Genomic DNA, 21198 nt, shown 5'->3' with positions numbered 1-21198 from the left:
ATAAAGAGCGCGGGGGTCCAAGGTAGCGGTCCTGGAAGGAGTCGGCAGATACAAATCCGATGAATTCCAAAAGAACAGCAAAAATCAAGGAGTGACATCACAGTACAGCAGGTAGGTGATTCGTGGGTGAGTATTAACTTTTTTTTCTCTAACTTAACTAGATATAAACTAATTCATATAACTATAAATAATCGTGTGAATAAAGACTTTAACTAAGAGAGCAAGAGAAGCGGACGGAGATAAAGGTAGGCCCGATTTTTAAGACTCTTAGTCTTAAGTTTATTTCTGTAAGTTAGTTAATCGTCTAATAAAGAGAGGGGCATGGCAGGACACCTCAGTCCAGTGGAAATCCAGGACGCTTCCCGTGTTCTGGACAACCATGTGTGCAGGAAGTGTCATCGGCTGGAGGAGCTCAAGCTCTGGATTTCGGAGCTTGAGCAGCAGCTGGCGTACTGCGATGCATCCATGAGGCTAAGAGCTACGTGGATAGCACTTTTCAAGGAGGTGGTCACCCCGCAGCTAAGAGTGTGCAGGCAGAGAGGGAATGGGTGACCGTCAGACAGACAAGGAGGACCAAGCAGTTCGTGCAGGAGTCCCCCCAGAGTTCATCTCGCTCTCCAACCAGTATACCGGTGAGGGCGATGGTTCCTCTGGGGGCGAGGTAGAAAGGAGAGGAGGAAGATCGGGAAGGCAATAGTGGTAGGGGATTTGATAGTTAGGGGAACAGACAGGCATTTCTGCGGCCGCAGATGTGATTCCAGGATGGTATGTTGCCTCCCTGGTGTCAGGGTCAAGGATGTCACTGAGCAGCTGCAGAACATTCTTGTGGGGTGGGGGAGGAGGAAGGTGAACAGCCAGAGGTCATGGTCTATATCGGTACCAATGACATAGGTAGAAAAAGGGATGAGGTCCTGCAGGCAGATTTTAGGGAGCTAGGAAAGAGATTGAAAAGCAGAACTTCAAAAAAGGTAGTAATCTCTGGATTACTCCCTGTGCCATGAGCTAGTGAGTATAGAAATAGGAGGATACAGCAGATGAATGCGTGGCTGGAGAGATGGTGCAAGAGGGAGGGCTTCAGATTCCTGGGACATTGGGGAGGTGGGACCTGTACAGGTCGGACGGGTTGCACCTCAACAGAGCTGGAACCAATGTCCTCGCGATTGGGGGGGGGGGGGGGGGGGGGGGCGGGTGTGAGGGGGTTGCTAGCGCTGTTGGGAGGGTTTAAACTAATTTGGCAGGGGGATGGGCACCAGGATGTAGCATTAGAAAGCAGAAACAAAGTGCACAAAGGATGGTGAGAGACAGATAGCACTAGAGTAACAAATAGTGAGGTATTAGGTGGGGTCAGACTAAGAAAATACAATGGCCCAGAAATTCGGGTTGGGGGCTTCCCGCGGGTGCAAGCCCCCGACCTGCACTTAGCTAGCGCGCCAGCCATTGAGCTGTGGGCCCGCGTGGGATTCCGATCCTGGGCCTGCTCCAACTGCCGGCGCGCAGTGCTTGTGTATCCCAGGGGCGCAGTTAGTTCGATGCGTCCCCTGGGATCACGTCGGCCATGGAGAGCCAATGGTAGCAGGGAATGCTTCATTCATAAGTTTGACAGGAAGAGCTGTAAAACCTATAAATGCTATAAGCCCCAAAACATCATCACCAAAACCTTTGCTTACCCTCCCGGAAAAACCTGCAAAAAAAAACGTAAGTTCAATGCACACGCGCTGCCACTCCGGCGCACGCGTTCGACTTCTGAACCCCTTCTTTCAGGGGAACGGAAGTGCCAGTTTCCCGTGCATGCGCAGTGCATGCATGAAACCGGCGCTTTTGTTGGGCCTACGTGTGAGTACCCCATGCGTACTCACGTGTTGGGACCCGAATTTCTGGGCCAATGTCTAAGACAGGTTTACAGTGCATGTGTGTAAACGCACAAAGAGTGGTAAATAAGGTTGAAGAGCTGCAGGCAAAAATATCCACATGGGAATATGATGTTGTGGTGGTAACTGAGACCTGGCTCAAAAAAGGGCAAGATTAGGTTTTAAATATTCCTGGATATACGATGTTCAGGAAAGAGAGAAAGGAGGTGGGGTGGCAGTATTGGTTAAGGAGAATGTTACTGTGCTGGAGAGAGAGGATGTCCTGGAGGGGTCAAGAATAGAATCTATTTGGTTAGAGTTAAGATAGAGGTGCCATTACACTACTAGGTGTATTCTATAGGCCACCAACTAGTGGGAAAGACATAGAGGAGCAAATTTACAGGGAAATTACAGAGAGGTGCAAGAACTATAGAGTAGTAATAATGGGGGACTTCAATTATTCTAATATAGACTGGGATAGTAATAGTGTAAATGGCAGAGAGGGGAAAGAATTTCTGAAGTGTGTTCAGGAGAACTTTTTTGATCAGTATGTTTTCAGCCCAACGAGGAAGGAGGCATTGCTGGATCTGGGGAATGAGGTGGGTCAAGTGTCAGTAGGGGAACATTTAGGGAACAGTGATCATAGTATCATAAGGATTAGATTCACTATGGAAAAGGACAGGAACCAATCTAGAGTAAAAAAACTTAATTGGAGGAAGGCAAATTTCAGTGGGTTGAGAACGGATCTGGCCCGGGTAAATTGGAAACAAAGATTGGCAGGCAGAACTGTAATCGAACAATGGTGTGCCTTTAAAGAGGAGATGGTTCGGGTACAGTCGAGGTAGGGCAACCAAATCCAGAGCTCCCTGGATGATAAAAGAGAGAGAGAGATGAAGCAGAAAAAGAGCACGTATGACAGATGTCAGGTTGAGAATACAAGAAAGAATCAGGCTGAATATAGAAAGTTCAGAGGGGAACTGAAAAAGAAAATAAGAGGGGCAAAGAGAGTATGAGAATAGATTGGCAGCTAACATAAAAAGGAATTCAAAAGTCTTCTATAGGCATATAAATAAATGGGTAGTAAGAGGAGGGGTGGGGCCGATTAGGGACCAAAAAGGAGACCTACGCATGGAGGCAGAGGGCATGGCGGAGGTACTAAATGAGTACTTTGCATCTGTCTTCACCAAGGAAGGAGATGCTGCCAAAGTCAAAGTGAAAGAGGAGGTAGTGGCGATACTGGATGAGATAAAAATTGATAAGAGGAGGTACTAGAAAGGCTGTCTGTACTTAAAGTTGATAAGTCACCAGGACCAGATGGGAAGAATCCTAGGATGCTGAGGGAAAGTACTGGCCTCAATCTTCCAATCCTCCTTAGATATGGTGTGGTGCCAGAGGACTGGAGAATTACAAATGTTACATCCTTGTTCGAAAAAGGGTGCAAGGATAAACCCAGCAACTACCGGCCAGGCAGTTTAACCTCAGTAGTGGGGAAGCGTTTAGAAACGATAATCAGGGACAAAGTTAACAGCAACATGCTGCCACTGTCCTTTTTATTCCATGGGCTTCAACAAGTTAACCATCACTTGGACAAATGTGGATTCATTAAGGAAAGCCAGCATGGATTCGTTAAAGGCAAATCGTGTTTAACGAACTTGATCGAGTTTTTTGATGAGGTAACAGAGAGGGTTGCTGAGAGCAATGTGGTTGACATGGTGTATGTGGATTTCCAAAAGGCGTTTGATAAATTGGCACATAATACGCTTGACAGCAAAGTTGAAGCCCATGGAATAAAAAGGACAGTGGCAGCATGGAAAAGAAATTGGCTAAGTGACAGGAAACAGAGTAGTGGTGTATGGAATACGCTTGCCAGCAAAGTTGAAGCCCAAGGAATAAAAAGGACAGTGGCAGCATGGAAAAGAAATTGGCTAAGTGACAGGAAACAGAGTAGTGGTGAATGGTTGTTTTTTTGGACTGGAGGAAGGTACACAGTGGTGTTCCCCAGGGGTTGGTACTAGGACCACTGTTTTTCTTGATGCGTATTAATGACTTAGACTTGGGAGTACAAGGTACAAATTTCAAAATTTGCAGATGACACAAAACTTGGAAATATAGTCAACAGTGAGGAGTACAGTGATAGACTTCAAGAAGACACACAGGCTGGTGAAATGGGCAGATGAAATTTAATGCAGAAAAGTACAAAGTGATTCATTTTGGTAAAAAGAATGAGGAGAGGCAATATAAACTAAAGGGTACAATCATAAAGGGGAGCATGAACAGAGGGTATCTGTGCACAAATCATTGAAGGTGACAGGGCAGGTTGAGAAAGCAGTTAAAAAAAGCATACGGGTTACTGGGCTTCATAAATAGAGGCAGAGAGTATAAAAGCAAGGAAGTTATGATGAACCTTTATAAAACAATGGTTAGGCCACAACATGAGTACTGTGTCCAATTCTGGGCACCGCACTTTAGGGAGGATTTGAAGGCCTTAGAGAGGGTGCAGAAAAGATTTACGAGAAAAGCTTCTTCTGTGCTGTAACCATTCTTAGATTCTGGAGGGGGGGGGGGGGCACAGCGCAGCCAGTCTCGGAGTGGTTATTGACAGGCCGCAATTTCAGGATTTCTCCATGCGCTAAATCCCGAAGTTACAGTCAGTTTCAACGGCGGAATGACAGCGAACGCTGCCAGTTTGCCATCATCTCGACTGCAAATTTCTGGCCATAAGAACATAAGAAATAGGAGCAGGAGTAGGTCATTCGGCCCTTCGAGCCTGCTCCACCATTCAATGAGACCATGGCTGATCTTCTGCCTCAACTCCATATCCCTTGATGTCCTTACTAGTCAGAAATCTATCGACTTCTGTTTTGAATATACCCAAATGACTGAGTCTCCACAGCCCTCTGGGGTAGAGAATTCCAAAGATTCACCACCCTCTGAAGAAATTTCTTCTAATTTCAGTCCTGAATGGCCTACCTTTTATCCGGAGGCTGTGGCCCCTGGTTCTAGACTCCCCAGCCAAGGGAAACATTCTCCCAGCATCCACCCTATCAAGCCCTGTAATAATTTTGCATGCTTCAATGAGATCCCCTCTCATTCTTCTGAAATCAAGAGAATGCAGGCCTAGCTTACTCAATCTCTTCTCATACGACAGTCCCGCCATCCCAGGAATCAATCTCGTGAACCTTCGTTGCACTCCTTCTATGGCGAGTAGATCCTTCCTTGGGTAAGGAGACCAAAATTGTACACAGTACTCCAGGTGTGGTCTCACCAAGGCCATTGTATCCTTTAAGATCAATTGATTTGTACATTCCAATTTGACAGGAGTCAAAGAATGCAAATTTACAGACAGCTAATGGCCACGCCATCAAAACAAGGCTTTGTTTTACAGGTGCACATTAGAGGTAATTTTTCAAGTTCCTGCAACAAAGGGTGACCCACTGAGTCAATATACGTCTTCCACGTATAATGTTTTAAAAAAAAATGTTTTAACTCCTGCTACAGCAAGCTATAGTGATTTCCAGGGCAAATTTCCTTGAAATGTCAATTCCTCAAAAAAGGAGTCGAAGACAAGTTAAGCGTTTTGCAAAATCTATGAATTTTCTAAGTTCAGCACAGGAACAAAAACTTGAGGTAACTTTGGACATTCCACCCTTTTAAAAGCATTTACAGCATTCAGTGCATATTTATTATACAAATATATGCTCCTTTAGCGATATTTCACACTGCAGTACAGCCTCGTTACATGTATTAATACACGCAATCGATCTTGGCAACCCTGTTCCATGATTGTGCACAGTACAGTTTTTTGCACAGTAGTCGCCCATTACCTTATTATAGTAAATCTCTGGCTGAGTGGACGGGGCTGGAAGCGCTGCAGCCGCGGAATATCTCCTCACTCCAGGAGCGATCACTCCCGCAACCCTGGGCAGCCGAAAAGCTACCGACCTCAACATTTTCTGGGGGAATAGGAAAAATAAAACACTTGCGTTTAAGAAATATGGAGTCTTCCTCCACCTGACACGCACATACGCGGTCAGCTGATCATCGCCCCGCCCATCAATCAACTGGAAGCTTTTAAAAAAAAATAATGCAGATGCTGGGAATCGGAATAGGAAAGCGCAGCCGGGAGCGTCAGAGAGTGGGTGGATAGAAAGAGAGAGAGAGAGAGAGAGAGAGATATATATATATTTCGGGGTGGGTGACTTTTCCTCAGGACTCTCCCTGTGTGAGGCCGGCTCTAATCGGTGATCGCGAGCCTTGCCCCATTCCCGCTCTGCGGGCCAGTGCGCGCCCCGTCAGTTGAAGCCATTAACCGCCCAGGCTTCCAAATAAACTTTCAACCGACTCTTAAGATGGCGCCGGCGGTCACATGACCGTTGTGCAATCCCACATGGGCCGAAATGACCTCTATCTGCACTGCGGGGTTTCTGTGATTCTGGGCTTTCCAGGCTGGTTTGTTCCTGCTACATGTTCGGTGCCAAGCCTACTGCAACCCTTTGAACTCCGTGCCTCTCCCTGACTTCCTGCTATAAAAAAGCAACCATAAATAGCTTATAGAAACATAGACATAGAAACATAGAAGATAGGAGTAGGCCATTCGGCCCCCCGAGCCTGCTCTGCCATTCAATGAGATCACGGCTGATCATCCACACTCAGTACCCTGTCCCTGCCTTCTCCCCATATCCCTTGATCCCTTTAGCCTTAAGAAATATATCCAACTCCTTCTTGAATATATTTAATGAATTGGCCTCAACTGCCTTCTGTGGTAGAGAATTCTTCATCTTAGGCAGTCCCTCGGAACGGAGGATGACTTGCTTCCACATTAAAAATGAGTTCTCAGGTGACTGATGAGTCCAATACGGGTCGTACAGTCTCTGTCACAGGTGGGGCAGACGGCAGGTGGGTGGGATGCTTGGGTTGACGTGCGCTCCTTGCGCTGCCTGCGCTTGGCTTCCGCTTGCTCCCGGTGAAGCGATTCAAGGTGTTCGGAGTCTTCCCGGATGCTTCTCCTCCACTTTGTGCGGTCTTGGGCCAGGGATTCCCAGGCCATAAATAGCTATCCTCATGCCGACCGTCCTTTAGCTCCCAAGCGATTGGTTGAAGATCGATGCCTCTTGTACACTCCCCAAAAACACCAGCATGTCCCGTACACGTGGATCCCAAATGGGAGGATTCAAGACTTGCTGCTGATGAGTGCAATGTTGCTTTGAAGCGCTCTTCCCTCCTAGTATAAATGCAAAGTTGTTTTGAAACGCCTTTCCCATCTAGCCTATCCAAACCCGTTATTATCTTGTACACCTCTATCAAGTCACCCCTCAACCTCCTTTGCTCTAATGAAAACAAATCCAGCTTCTCCAACCTGTCCTTGTAACTAAGGTCCCCCATCCCTCGAACCATTCTGATAAATCTCCTCTGCACCCTCTCAGGGGCCTTCACATCCTTCCAAAAGTGTGGTGACCAGAACTGGACACAATACTCTAGTTGTGGCCTAACCAGCATTTTATAAAGGTTCAGCATAACTTCTCTACATTTGTACTCAATACCTCTATTTATGAAGCCCAGGATCCCATATGCTTTGCTAACAACTCTCTCTATATATCCTGCCACTTTCAGGGACCTACGCACATTAATTCCCAGGTCCCTCTGTCCCTGCACACTCTTTAAAACTGTGCCATTAAGTTCATATTGCCTTTCCCTGTTCCTTCTGCCAAAATCAGCTCACACTTCTCTCTATTAAATTCCATCTGCCACTTGTCTGCCCATTCTGCTAGCCTTTCTATGTCCTCTTGCAGTTGCTTGGTATTATCCTCAGTGTTCGCCACACCCCCAAATTTGGTGTCATCAGCAAATTTAGAAATTCTACTCTGTATTCCAATATCCAGGTCATTTATATATACAGGAAACTCTCTTTTAACCGGCACAATTCAGGAGTAGGTTCAGGTAAGTTTTACTATATATTAGTGGCCGTGTAACCGGGGTTCCTGGATCTGTGGCCGTGTAACCGGGGTTCCTGCACATGTGGCCATGCAACAGGGACTCCTGGATCTGTGGCCGTGTAACCGGGACTCCTGCACAAGTGCCGTGTAACCGGGGCTCCTGCACCTGTGGCCGTGTACGGGGCTCTCGTACCTTGGTAAGTATACCTCTCTGTAATCCGGACTTTTTGATCAACTGTACCACGCCAGTCCTGTCAGTGCCGGATTAAAAAAAAGTTTCCTGTATATGTAAAAAAGCAGTGGCCCCAGCACAGACCCTTGGGGAACACCACTGTCTACCATCCTCCAGTCTGAAATACAGCCATTTACCACAACTCGCTGATTTCTGTCCTTAAGCCAATGCCACTGACCCACCTATTCCATGAGCCTCAAATTTTTTAACCAGCCTTCTATGTGGTATTTTGTCAGATGCCTTCCTAAAACCATGTAGACAACATCCCTTGCATTCCCTTCATCAATCCTCCCTGTCACTTCATCAAAAAAGTCAATTAGATTAGTCAAACATAATCTGCCTTTTACAAATCCGTGTTGGCTCTCCTTAACTAGCTTAAACCTCTCCAAGTGCCCATTAATTTTTTCCTTGATTATTGTTTCTAAAACTTTACCCATCACTGATGTTAAACTAACCGGCCTGTAATTACTAGAATTGTCCTTACACCCTTTCTTGAGCAATGGTGTCAAACTTGCCACTTTCCAATCCTCAGACACCTCCCCCGCATCTAAGGAAGATTGGAAAAATATGGCAAGCCCTTCCGCTATCTCCTCCCCCAATTTCCTTAGCAACCTGGGATGCAAGCCATCTGGACCAGGCGACTTGTCCACTCTAAGCATACCCAGCCTTTTTAGTGCATCTTGTCTATCAATTTTCACCCCTTCCATTTCTTCTACCTTTTCCACTTCTACCGATATTTTGTCAGCATCCACCTCCTTAGTAAACACTGATACAAAGTACTCATTGAGTATTCTAGCCTTGCCCTGCGCCTCCAAGCATATATCACCTTCTTTGTCCCTAATAGGTCCCACCCCGCCTCTTACTACCTGCTTACTGTTTACATGCCGGTAGAAGATTTTTGGGTTCCCTTTTATGTTAATCGCCATTCTACTCTTATATTCTCTCTTTGCTAATCTTATTTTCATCTTCACTTCGCCTCTCAACTGATTGTATTTGGTCTGGTTCTCCCTGGAAGATATCATCTGCCATGCATCATATACCCTCTTTTTTTATTTCATCATTTTCTCTATCTTCCTCATCATCCAAGGAGCCCATGCTTTGGTTCCCTTACCCTTCCCTCTTGTTGGAATGTACCTAGCCTGTACTTGGAACATCTCCTCCTTAAAGATCACCCATTGTTCCATTACATTTTTTCCTGTCAGTTTTTGGTTCCATTTTACCCTGGCTAGATCCTTTTGCATCCCATTGAAGTTAGCTCTATTCCAATTTAGAAGTTCCACTCTAGATTGTTCCTTGCTCCTCTCCGTTGCTAATCTAAATCTTATGATACGATGATCACTCGTAGCCAAGTGTTCTCCCACAGACACTTGGTTGACCTGGCTCACCTCATTCCCCAGCACCAGATCCAGCAATGCCTCCTTCCTAGTTGGGCCAAGAACATACAGTTCAAGGAAATTCTCCTGAACACATTTCAGAAATTCCTCCCCGTCCTTTCCCTTTACCCTAGCATTATCCCAATTGATACTTGGGTAATTAAAGTCCCCTAATATCACCACTCTATAGCTGTTGTATATCTCTGCGATTTCCCAGCAGATTTGTTCCTCTACCTCCCTCTCACTATTTGGAGACCTATAGAATACCCCCAATAGCGTGATCATACCCTTTTTGCTCCTCAACTCTAACCAAATAGATTCTGTCCTTGTCCCCTCAAGAACATTCTCCGTTTCTAACACTACAATGTCTTCCTTAATCGGCACTGCCACCCCAACTCTCTTTTTTCCTTCCCTATCTTTCTGAACACCTTGTACCCTTGAAGATTAAGTGCACTGTCCTCACCGTTTTTAAGCTACGTTTCCGTTATTGCCACAGCATCATATTGCCACACGGCTAATTGTGCTTGTAGCTCACCAACATTATTCACCACACTTTGTGTGTTTACGTACATTCATTCTAAACCAATTTTTGAATTTTTCCTAGTCTTTCTTAGTTTGAATCATAGAAAGTTACAGCACGGAAGGAGGCCATTTCGGCCCATGGTGTCTGTGCCGGCCAACAAAGAGTTATCCAGCCTAATCCCACTTCCCAGCTCTTGGTCCGTAGCCCTGCAGGTTAGAGTATCCCAAGTGCACATCCAAGTACTTTTTAAATGTGGTTAGGGTTCCTGCCTCTACCACCCTTTCAGGCAGTGAGTTCCAGACCCCCACAACCCTCTGGGTGAAGAAATTTCTCCTCAAATCCCCTTTAAATCTTCCACCAATTACTTTAAATCTGTGCCCCCTGGTTTTTGACCCCTCTGCTAAGGGAAATAGGTCCTTTCTATCCACTTTATCTAAGCCCCTCATAATTTTATACACCTCAATAAGGTCTCCCCTCAGCCTCCTCTGTTCCAAGGAAAACAGACCCAGCCTATCCAGTCCTTCCTCATAGCTAAGATTCTCTACTCCCGGCAACATCCTTGTAAATCTCCTCTGTACCCTCTCTCGTGCAATCACATCTTTCCTGTATTGTGGTGACCAGACCTGCACGCAGTACTCTAGCTGAGGCCTAACTAGTGTTTTATACAGTTGATGAAGCATAACCCCCCTGCTCTTGTATTCTATGCCACGGCTAATAAAGGCAAGCATTCCGTATGCCTTCTTAACCACCTTATCTACTTGGCCTGCTACCTTCAGGGATCTGTGGACATGCACTTCAAGGTCCCTTTGTTCCTCTACACTACTCAGTGTCCTACCATTTAATGTGTATTCCCTTTCCTTGTTAGCCCTCCCCAAAAGCATTATCTCACACTTCTCCGGACTGAATTCGATTTGCCACTGTTCTGCCCATCTGACCAATTTATTGATATCTTCCTGCAGTCTACAGCTTACTTCTTCAGTATCATCCACACAGCTGATTTTAGTATCATCTGCAAACTTCTTAATCATAACCCCTATATTCAAGTCAAGATCGTTGATATATACCACAAAAAGCAAGTGACCTAGTACTGAGCCCTGCGGAGCCCCACTGGAAACAGCCTTCCAGTCACAAAAACACCCATCAGGCATTACCCTCTGCTTCCTGTCTCCGAGCCAGTTTTGAATCCAACTTGACACGTTGCCCTGGATCCCATGGGCTTTTAACTTCGTGACCAGTCTGCCATGTGGAACCTTATCAAAAGCCTGGCTAAAGTCCATATACACTACATCAAACGCACTACCCTCATCTACCCTCCTTGTTACCTCCTCAAAAAATTCAATCAAGTTTGTCAGACACGACCATAGTGCTGACTATCCATGATTAATCCGTGTCTTTCTAAATGAAGATTTATCCTGTCCTTCAGAATTCTTTCCAATAATTTTCCCACCACCGAGGTTAGGCTGACTAGCCTGTAATTACTCGGTCTATCCTTTTCTCCCTTTTTAAACAAGGGTACCACATTAGCAGTCCTCCAGTCCTCCGGCACCACACCTGAAGCCAGAGAGGATTGAAAAATGCTCCTATCTAATATGGTACTACTTCCGCCTCTAGTACTACTTTCTTCTCTAGTACTATCCAACACACTCACTCTTTTATGCACCTTCTTCCTCTACTCCTATATGTTGGTGCCCATCCCCCTGCCAAGCTAGTTTAAACCCTCCCCAACAGCACTAGCAAACCTCCCCGTGAGAATATTGGTCCCGGCTCTGTTGAGGTGTAACACATCTGGCTTGTACAGGTCCCACCTTCCCCAAAAACAGTCCCAATGCCTCAGGAATCTAAAGCCCTCCCTCCTGCACCCTCTCTCCAGCCACGCATTCATCTGCTCTATCCTTCTATTCCTGTACTAGCACGTGGCACTGGGAGTAATCCGGAGATTACTACCTTTGAGGTCCTGCTTTTTAATCTCCTAGCTCCCTAAACTCTGCCTGCAGGACCTCATGCAGCTGAGCCACCCGTGGTGCCGTGGACTTGACTCTGGCTGCACTCCCCAGAGGAACCATCGCCGTCACCAGTACTCAGAACAGAATACTGGTTGGAGAGCGCGATGCATTCTGGGGACTCCTGCACTACCTGGCTGGTCCTCCTCTTCTGTCTGGTGGTCAGCCATTCCCTCTCTGCCTGCACACTCTTAAGCCGCGGGGTGGCCACCTCTAGAAACGTGCTATCCACGATGTTCTCAGCCTCGCGGATGCACCGCAATGACTCCAGCTGCCGCTCAAGCTCTGAAACCCGGAGCTCGAGTTGCTGTAACTGGTGACACTTCCTGCACATGTGGTCGTCCAGGACTTCCCACATGGCACAGGGTGTGCAAATCACGGGACTAAGCTGCCCTGCCATGCCTCTAGTTATTAGATTAATTTAATAAAGTTTTTAGTATTCACCTCTGCCCTTAGTTAAAGACTAAAAGACAACAGACCAAAAAAAAGGAGTGATACAGGCCCCAAACCCGAATAGCAAAGAAAAACGATGTGACCTTTACCAACCAATCAGTTACCAGCTATCCTGTGACGTCACTCCTTGTGTTGTTTTCCCCCTCACTGCTGCTGCCGGTGAATCTGGGCCTCGCTCTCTCTCCCGCTCCTTATACACCCCGCTGTCCTTGCTCAGGCGCCACCCAGGGCTGCTCTCACTGCTGCCGGTGAGTCTGGGTCTCGCTCTCTCTCCTGCTCCTTATACTCCCCGCTGTCCTTGCTCAGGCGCCACCCAGGGCCGCTCTCGCTGCTGCCACTGCCGCTGCTGCTGCCAGTGAGCCTGGGCCTTGCTCTCTCTCCTGTTCCTTATACTCCTCGCTGTCCTTGCTCAGGCTCCACCCAGGGCCGCTCTCACTGCTGCCGGTGCCTGTGAGTTACGTCCACCTGAGGGGGCAGACGGGGCCTCGGTTTAACGTCTCATCCGAAAGACGGCACCTCTGACAGTGCAGCACTCCCTCAGTACTGCACTGGAGTGTCAGCCTAGATTTTTGTGCCCAAGTCCCTGGTGTGGGACTTCAACCCACAACCTTCTGACTCAGAGGCGAGGGTGCTACCAACTAAGCCACGGTGTAGCAGTGATAATGATATTGATGTGGGGTCTGACGGTGGATGATATTTGGACTCAGGCCGCTGTGGACTTCGTACACAAGCCTGTATCTGGAGTGACAGCCAAAGTCCTGCTCCGCAGCTCACTGTCTGCCCTATAGGCTGTTTACCATTTCCATCACAGCACCAACAGCTGCCTGTGCCGTCTTCAGTGAACGAAGTAATATGTAAGATGCTGACTGACTTGCTGCGCATGCTCAGTATTTCATAAGAACATAAGAAGTAAGAGCAGGAGTAGGCCATACAGCTCCTCGAGCCTGCTCCGCCATTCAGTAAGATCATGACTGATCATCGACCTCAACTCCACTTTCCCGCCCGACCTCCATACCCCTTGGTTCCCCTAGAGTCCAAAAATCTATCTATCTCAGCCTTGAATATACTTAAAGACTTAGCATGCACAGCCCTCTGGGGCAGAGAATTCCAAAGATTCACAACCCTCTGAGTGAAGAAATTCCTCCTCATCTCAGTCTTAAATGGCCTACCCCTTATCTTGAGACTATGCCCCTGAGCGCATCAGACTACGTGCTCCGAAGCTGCAGAATAAGTTCGACAAAGGCGCCAAGGAGTTCCTGAAGCAGTTCAACGAGGTGAGCTCCCAGTTATTATAGTTATGTATTTCTACCGTTTTTGATTCACATTCCCGACGTTCACAGTGTTTCCTTTCATCTCTGAATGAGTGGCAGTTGCTACTCGCTTCATCTCACTCCTGATAATGCGTTCAACCCCTGAAGCACACTCCACACTCTTTCATTTGCATGATTTGAATTGAAGTGCTATGGGAAAGCAGCCCACCATTTTGAAAACAGCTGAATATGAATGTTCTGGTATCTCTACCACAACTTTATCATTAATATATACTCACCATAACAGCTACATAAAATGTGCCTTGCTAAGTCACTGGCTTTCCTTGTGCTGTTAGATATAAAAAAGCATATTACCCATTATGAATATTATGCCTTTCATATTCCAGTGTGAAATGCGTTTTTTTTTTGCTGTCAGTTTTTCTATATTGAGTTTATAGTTTATGAAACTAACCTGAAATTGAGACGTGCACAACTCCATAGGAAAGGTAAGGCGAAGACTGGGACAAGCTATACATCTCAAATCAGGTCAGATGGCAAAAGCACTACCAGGGCCAACTCAGCCCTGGGCCTTCTGCCTTGGGCCCTCCAGAGACTGCTCGGGATTCAGTGGATGGGCTGCATGTTAATACTTGTGCATCATTTGAATTATCATATTCAGCAACTCTCCAGGCGCCGAGTGAGACGGAATGAGCATGAATTGAGGCGATGTGAAGGGAGCTTTAGAACAAGGAATTCTCAAGGTCCAGACATCTGATAGAGGGGAGCTGCTCCCTACAAATCCCTGAGGATAACAGCGAAGAGAGCTGTTCCCAAAGGTTCCAATCCCGGTGTGCATGCTTCCAGGGAGCGTGCCAATCTCCGTGGCTAATGCTGAGCGGCGCTACCGCGCACTCACCAATTGGAGTACTGCTGTGCTGTTGAACTACCGCCCGGCATCATTGTGTCATTCCCCGAGGGGGAAAAAACGTGAGATTTCGCTGTTAAATTGCGAGATCATGAGTTGGGTTACAGTTTCATTTAAAATTTGCGTGTCTCGCAATTAATTCGTGAGAGTTGGCATTGCTGTACTCAGCAGGTCAGGCAGCATCTGTGGAGGAGAGAGAAACAGAGTTAACGTTTCAGGTCTGTGACCCTTCGTCAGAACTGTCAATTACCTGTATAGCAACTTCACGCCATTCTATGTATTTCAATGGCGAGTCTCTCTACGAGATACCATTCTCGCGCAGCCTTGAGGAGCAGGGCATCTTGGACAGCAACTTCCTGACTTGCTCATTTAACTGCGCATGTGCAGTCACTAGAAATTGCTGTCCCATTTACATGTTAATAATGGTGAGCACTGTTAGCCTCACCGTTATTTCCAGCCCATTGTTTTCTTCTTCCTCTTAAGCTCCAGAAATGCCATTTTACATTCTTTCTCTTTTAATTGAAATTGAGACTAATTGCACCGTTTGCTGCTTAATAATGTGCAACACCTAATTGCACGGTTTGCTACACATATTGTGTAACTTATTAACTCCTTACTTTCCTCACTCTATCTTTTCGCCTACAATTTAGAGTTTTAAATCCCAAGCATGGCATCATTTTATCAGTATTTCTCATTTTGTCTGATGTATTTTTCTGTTTTCAGACTTGATGGTGTACTACATTGTGGGGCTTGGCTTGTTACCTTGGTTTCTGAATAAAAAGATCTTCAGAGGAATTTTTTTCCCATTTTATCCTAGTCCTTCATTCATTACATGCTCTGACCATTTTTCATCCCTCTACATTTATTATATTAAAATTTGTCTCCCACCTTGCACCCTCCGTAAACTTGAGGTCGTCCAAAACTCTGCTCCCCGTATCCTAACTCGCACCAAGTCCTGTGCACCCATCACCCCTGTGCTCGCTGACCTACATTGGCTCCCAGTCCGGCAATGCCTCGATTTTAAAATTCTCATCCTTGTTTTCAAATCCCTCCATGACCTCCCCCCTCCCTATTCTCTGTAATCTCCTCCAGCCCTACAACACTGCAAAATCTCTGCACTCCTCCAATTCTGGCCTTTTGCACATCCCTGATTTTCATCGCTCCACCATTGGCAGCTGTGCCTTCAGCTGCCGAGGCCCTAAGCTCTGGAATTCTCTCCCTAAACCTCTCGACTTCTCTTTCCTCCTTTAAGCCATTCCTTAAAACCTACCTCTTCCTGTTCTAATATCTTCTTATGTGGCCCTGTGTCAAATTTTGTTTGATAATGCTCCTGTGAAGCGTCTTGAGATGTTTTACTATGTTAAAGGCCCTATATAAATGTAAATTGTTGTTGTATGTGTAGGATCCGCAAAATTGGACTTTATATTAATAAGGGTCAAATGGCAGAAGAGGCCATGATTTTAAAGACTGTTTTAAAAGAAGCCCAGAAAAAGGAGCACACAAAATGGCCGCCATACCATGTGACCAGCTTATTGGGACACTTTAAAATGGTTCCTGCGCAACCTCAGACAGCTTTGTGGATTCAACCTACAGCAAGTTCTGGAAGCCGTTCCTGAGAGAACGAAACCAGACCCACACGTATGCATATGGATTAGATGCAGATCTAGTCAAGATCGGCCTGGAGACAGAGGCCATCAAAATGTTGCCCCAGACAAAAGGGGACAATTTCATATTCATGAGAACAGCACCCAGGACTAGATAACGAGATCAGCAGGCCATTAAAAACAATGAAGGTAATTCTAGACCAGAGATGGGCCTGTTACCAGCCGTTTAAGACATTTAAAATATAATAACTACCCCACTGTGCTCCCAGCCCGCCAAAAATAAAACAAAGACTAACCTGATTTTGGGCGGGAAGTGAAGCCTCTGGAAGAAAGGTATATCTGGAGAGACTTTTCGGCAGTTGAAGCGAGCTGGGAGAGGTACAGCAAGCTGGCAGCTGGAGGACAAGCAGGCTTGAGCTTGAACACAGACACGCCGGGTTGGAGAACTGGAAACACGCAGCTTGAATCCGGACACCCAGAAGAAGGAGCAGTCAATCGCAGGAGGAAGAAGAAAGCCAACATCGAGAAGGCCATCTCGAAACCGGCGTTCCGCCCCGGGGAAGCACATCGGGAGATCATCGACCATCCCCGGGCCATTGCCGGAACGAGAGGCCATCGACCCAACTTGGGAGAAGAGAGAGAAAAATAAAGGTCCCAAGCGTAGAAACCTTCCAGCCACCCCGGCTCGGGAGAAGAGAGGAAAGGAACCTGAAGAAGCGATGGGAGCCAGCCCAAGGCTCCTCTAACCAGGGTCGAGCCGACGATCCTCGACCCTGCCGACATCCAGGCCCGCCGGTGTCCAGCCGCCCCCAACCCCCACCTCAGGAGAGAGGTGTGGCGCAGCTCGCAGGAGCTCCACGATCCACGTGGAGACGAGACGCCTGAAAGGACCAAACACAGACTCAATTTCAAAACCTTGCACTTCCTAGTGGGATTGGTGAGCATGTTTCTGGCCCTTCACAATCAGATCTAGATAGGTTTAATAAGGGGGTGGATTTAAGGGTACAGTTAACATGAGTTGTTGTCCCTCGATGTTCCGTGTGTTTCCTTATTTCATGATGATCTTTGTAGAGTATAAGATGCCTGTATTTGCCTTAGTTAGTACTGTGTCGTTATGATTTGTTTGTGTGTTTTTCCCTCCCATGTACTCCCTCATCTGCTTGCATTTGATTTGGTATTTTTCCTTATGCAATAAAATTTCATTTCGTTTCATCAAACTTGGTCTACACGAGTTTTCTCTACATTGTAGTTCCTGCGCCTAAGTCCAGAGTATAGAATCTAAGGGGCGAGTGGGTCGAACCACTCATGGTTTTACTGTGCAAGAGAGAGGCCTCTAGAGAGAGAAACCTCAGGGAAATCTCTCGAGGAAAACCCCTTACATATGTTCTGTCACCTGTAAACACTGCCTGTGGATCTTTCAAAATTAATTGTGCTCACACCTCATTACATTTATAATAGCCTATTATGCCTGTAGTTATTGCTGTAATAGGGCTTTACCATCTAGAACATTGAGCCCTTAGTCAAGTTTTCCCTATCCGAAAACCACTTTGACTGCAATTTCCCTATTAAAAACACTTGGGCCTGGAAGTTCCAGTGTATCTGTGTCAGAGACATGCACATGCAAATACTAAAAGATCGCAGAAATTTGGTTATGAGTTACGGGCATAAGTACTATACGTCCAAATTTTCTCAATCATTTACGATTGTCTATTGATCCTCCTGCCAGAATACATCTCTGTCCCTAAGTTACAAAGCCATTTATGTGAGTTTCCTGCAATTGTGCTTTCTCAGAGGCTTGGTTCAAATTACAAGCAAACTTTTAGATGCAGCATTTTTCTGGTGTTTCGTTGCATTTTTTTGAGCGTTTTACAAAATTGATCTGCACTGAGTCCCATACTGTATTTTCTGTTTCTTTGAATGCACTTTTATGTTATCAGAATAAGTCACATTAAAAAAAGGAACGCTTCCCCGATTGTAGGTTCTTAAACATGCTGCGCCAATGTGCACGAGTGATGGTTAAATGAGTTGAGACTTTAATTTTCATACTTAAAGAAGGAATGTATGGTGCGAGTTTGGTGCTTTCCTTGGGCCCCGATTGTTTTAGTGTAGTTTGAGATCGGCAGAATGGATGTAATTTCAAGTGCAACTTCCAGGTTGCGCCTCTGCAGGAAATTCCAGGCCTTGGCAGGTTCTAGCCACTGGGCGGTGTTGTGAAGCTAATTTGTCAACCTTCATCTCAATTTTTTTTTAACTGCCATTTTTTTGTCAGTAACTGAAATTTCCATTGTTCAAAATAAGTTTAAAAAAAAAAAAAAAAAAAACATTTAAAAATTGAATGGAGGAGGGTGGGTGGGACCAGAGGGGTGAGGAGCATGAGGGAGGGGAGAGAGGGGTAGGTAGGAGGAGGGGGAAATGGGAGGAGGTGAAGGATTATGGACTTTTTAATACCAGTTTTAAGGAAACTAAAAAGAAACCCTGGATTGCTCAAAAAACAGAATTTGGTTAAACGTACAGTATTAACAATAAAGGATAGAACACAGAATTGTTAACCTAACTTAGAAGGCTAAATGAGACCAAGGCCGCGATTTTATCATTGGTGGCGGGTTGGGTGCGGGTCAGGTGGTCGGCGGGTTCCGGTCCCGCCTCCGCTTTCAGCTGGTCAAAAATTGAGATTTTGCCCTAATTGGGCTATTGAGTCCCTGCGTGCACGCTACCCTGGCCAATTAGTGGTTTTAGGTCTGCTGGTCGCCTCTGCTGATGTCTGTCAGCCAGTTGCATTTAAGGGGCCCATGCAGCCTTCTTTCATTCTCTCATTATTTGATGCTGGATTTCGTGCTACCAACTGCTGCCATGACTGCTTCAAGTGCCAAGGCCTCACCCTGTTTTGATGATGACTCCCTCCATGCTCATGCGGAGGGAGTCAGAGGGCGCAAGGAGGTACTCTTCCCATCCTCTGGACGGAGGAAGTCTCCACAGCAAAGCAAAACAGCCTGGCTGCAAATTGCTCAGGAGGTCAGCTCCAGATCGTTGTGCATTTGATCCCGGGTGCAGAGCAGGAAAAGGTTTAATGACCTGGTACGCTCAGGAAAAGTGAGTATAGCATCACACTTGCCTTCAATCTGCTCCCCATCTCCTCTCATCACCAGCACTCTGCATTGTCAACCTACTCCTGTACATCCCACTTTACCCTTACATCCCTTGCACCCTTAACCATCCCGCTCTCTCTATGTACACAATCACTTCACTATTCGACTATGCTGCCCTCACACTCGCTATCACTGTTATGCAATACCGACAACTAACAATGCACAGGGAGGGCCCTTGCTATTGGCACCTCACTCCATCTTTGTCTCCTTCTAAGCATCTATGCTATGGATTCTCTACACTCACTCCATCGTTCTCACTCAACCTTCACTTGTCTCCCTCATTGCAGGAAAAGAGAGCCCAAATTAAGAGGGAGAGGGCTAGGGCAGGAGGAGGGCCACCTTCCATTTCCAATATGACCAATGCTGAGGAGGCAGCACTCGAAATCATCGGAGGTGATGAGGATCCGGAAGTGGGAGATGGTCAGACGGGCGCAGCAGAGCAAGCTGGTGACAGAATAGATTTGCATCCCTCTCATTTACATTGCATGAGTGACTGATATAGCATCTGATGCTCAAACAGATTGACTTATGATCATCTGCACAATTCGATGTGCATGCTACGTTAATATAACATGTCTAACTCATGCCTTTACTCCCCCACAGGACCATCGACAACCCCCTCCCCACTGTCCAGGAGGAAGAGACTGAGCCTGAAGACTCCTCAGAGGAACCTGCAACCTCTGAGGGCGCAGCGTCAGCAGAATTAAGTGCACCCAGCACCAGCGCACACCTCGGTGGGACCTTCACGAGATAGAGTTGTGTTGTCACCTGGTGTATCACAGCTCACAAGTGAGCATCAGCAGATGGTGGAGACAGGGACAGCAGTGGAGAGTCCTCGTCGGAGGCCGCAGAGCGCTCCCAGCTCTGCTCAGTTGCATGTAGACCCTGTGCCTCTGGGGGCCATCCAGAAAGAGGGCGGTGCTGGAACTCCAGAAACAAGTGCAGGAGTCTCTGGCAGGTTTTGCATCCAGGGTTACTGCAAGTGTGGAGACGATGAAGGAGTCCATGTCTAACATGAGCAGTGCCTTTGTGGAGGTAATGGCGCATGAACACACCACCACGGAAAGGATGGCATCCTCCGTGGAAACGATGGCTACCTCCGTGCAAACGATGGCTACCTCCGTGCAAAGGATGGCTACCTCAGTCGAAAGGATGGCTACGGTAGAGGAAAGGATGGCTACGGTCATGGAGGAAATAAGTTGCCAGAGTCAGGAAAACATGGTGAATGTTCAGAATAGATTGATATCTCTGGAGGAACGATGGGCAGTTACAGGCTCGCAAACTCAGAAGACGCCTGCCAAAGGTGTTGAAGCAGGAGCAGCATGAAAGTGAGCAAGGTGCCACTACACCTGCTGAAGCCACAGGGGAAGCACCATGTAGAAGCACGCATAAGAGGAAGATAAAGCACAATTAGTCACAAGGGTAGTCACTTGGGTGTTCTGTTCTGTTGTCTTTTGTTGTGTTTAATTTTTGGCATTGTCATCCTTTTGTGCATGTATAAAACAAAAGTCATGGCAAACAGTTGAAGGTCTGGCCTCTGTGTTGTGGGAAATGGAAGTTGCACATTGAGGGCTCAGGGCGACTTGCATTTGTAATGATGGTGGTGAGAGTGATAGGAAGCCACAGGTTCTTGTACATTGTGGTGTGATAAGAAGGTGCCAGTCACATGTGTTTGATTCGTCTACCTAAGCGAACCTGGCAAAGATTAGTGCATCCCTTGCATCACGGGCAGCAATGTGCTCACGTGCTGCTCGAGCTGCCTCATCTGCCTCCGCAAGGTCTTCCTCCTCCTCCTCCTCATCTGAGGAGGCTATGCGCTGAGCCACTTGTTCCTCAGGCAGCTGCAAGCCACGATGCTATGCGATGTTGTGCAGTGCACAGCAGATCACGATGATTCTGGAAACCCTGGCTG

At 46.7% G+C, this 21198-nt stretch overlaps 1 protein-coding gene across 1 annotated transcript in view; it reads right to left on the bottom strand.

Annotated features, from left to right (window-relative positions):
• Positions 1 to 5879, bottom strand: part of LOC147104220 (aldehyde dehydrogenase, mitochondrial-like) — a 66301-nt gene extending 60422 nt beyond the window's left edge. Inside the window, exon 1 of the mRNA XM_085961383.1 lies at positions 5672 to 5879. Coding sequence (XP_085817509.1) covers positions 5672 to 5797 — 126 coding nt within the window. The 5' untranslated portion in view covers positions 5798 to 5879. The remainder of the gene's footprint in view (positions 1 to 5671) is intronic.
• Between the last annotated feature and the right edge of the window lie 15319 nt (positions 5880 to 21198).

Source organism: Somniosus microcephalus, chromosome 19 (assembly GCF_052327205.1).
Source record: "Somniosus microcephalus isolate GS21.2 chromosome 19, FLI_Smic_1.0, whole genome shotgun sequence".
Taxonomy (NCBI): Eukaryota; Metazoa; Chordata; class Chondrichthyes; order Squaliformes; family Somniosidae; genus Somniosus; species Somniosus microcephalus.
This window is presented reverse-complemented; position numbering and strand designations above follow the sequence as displayed.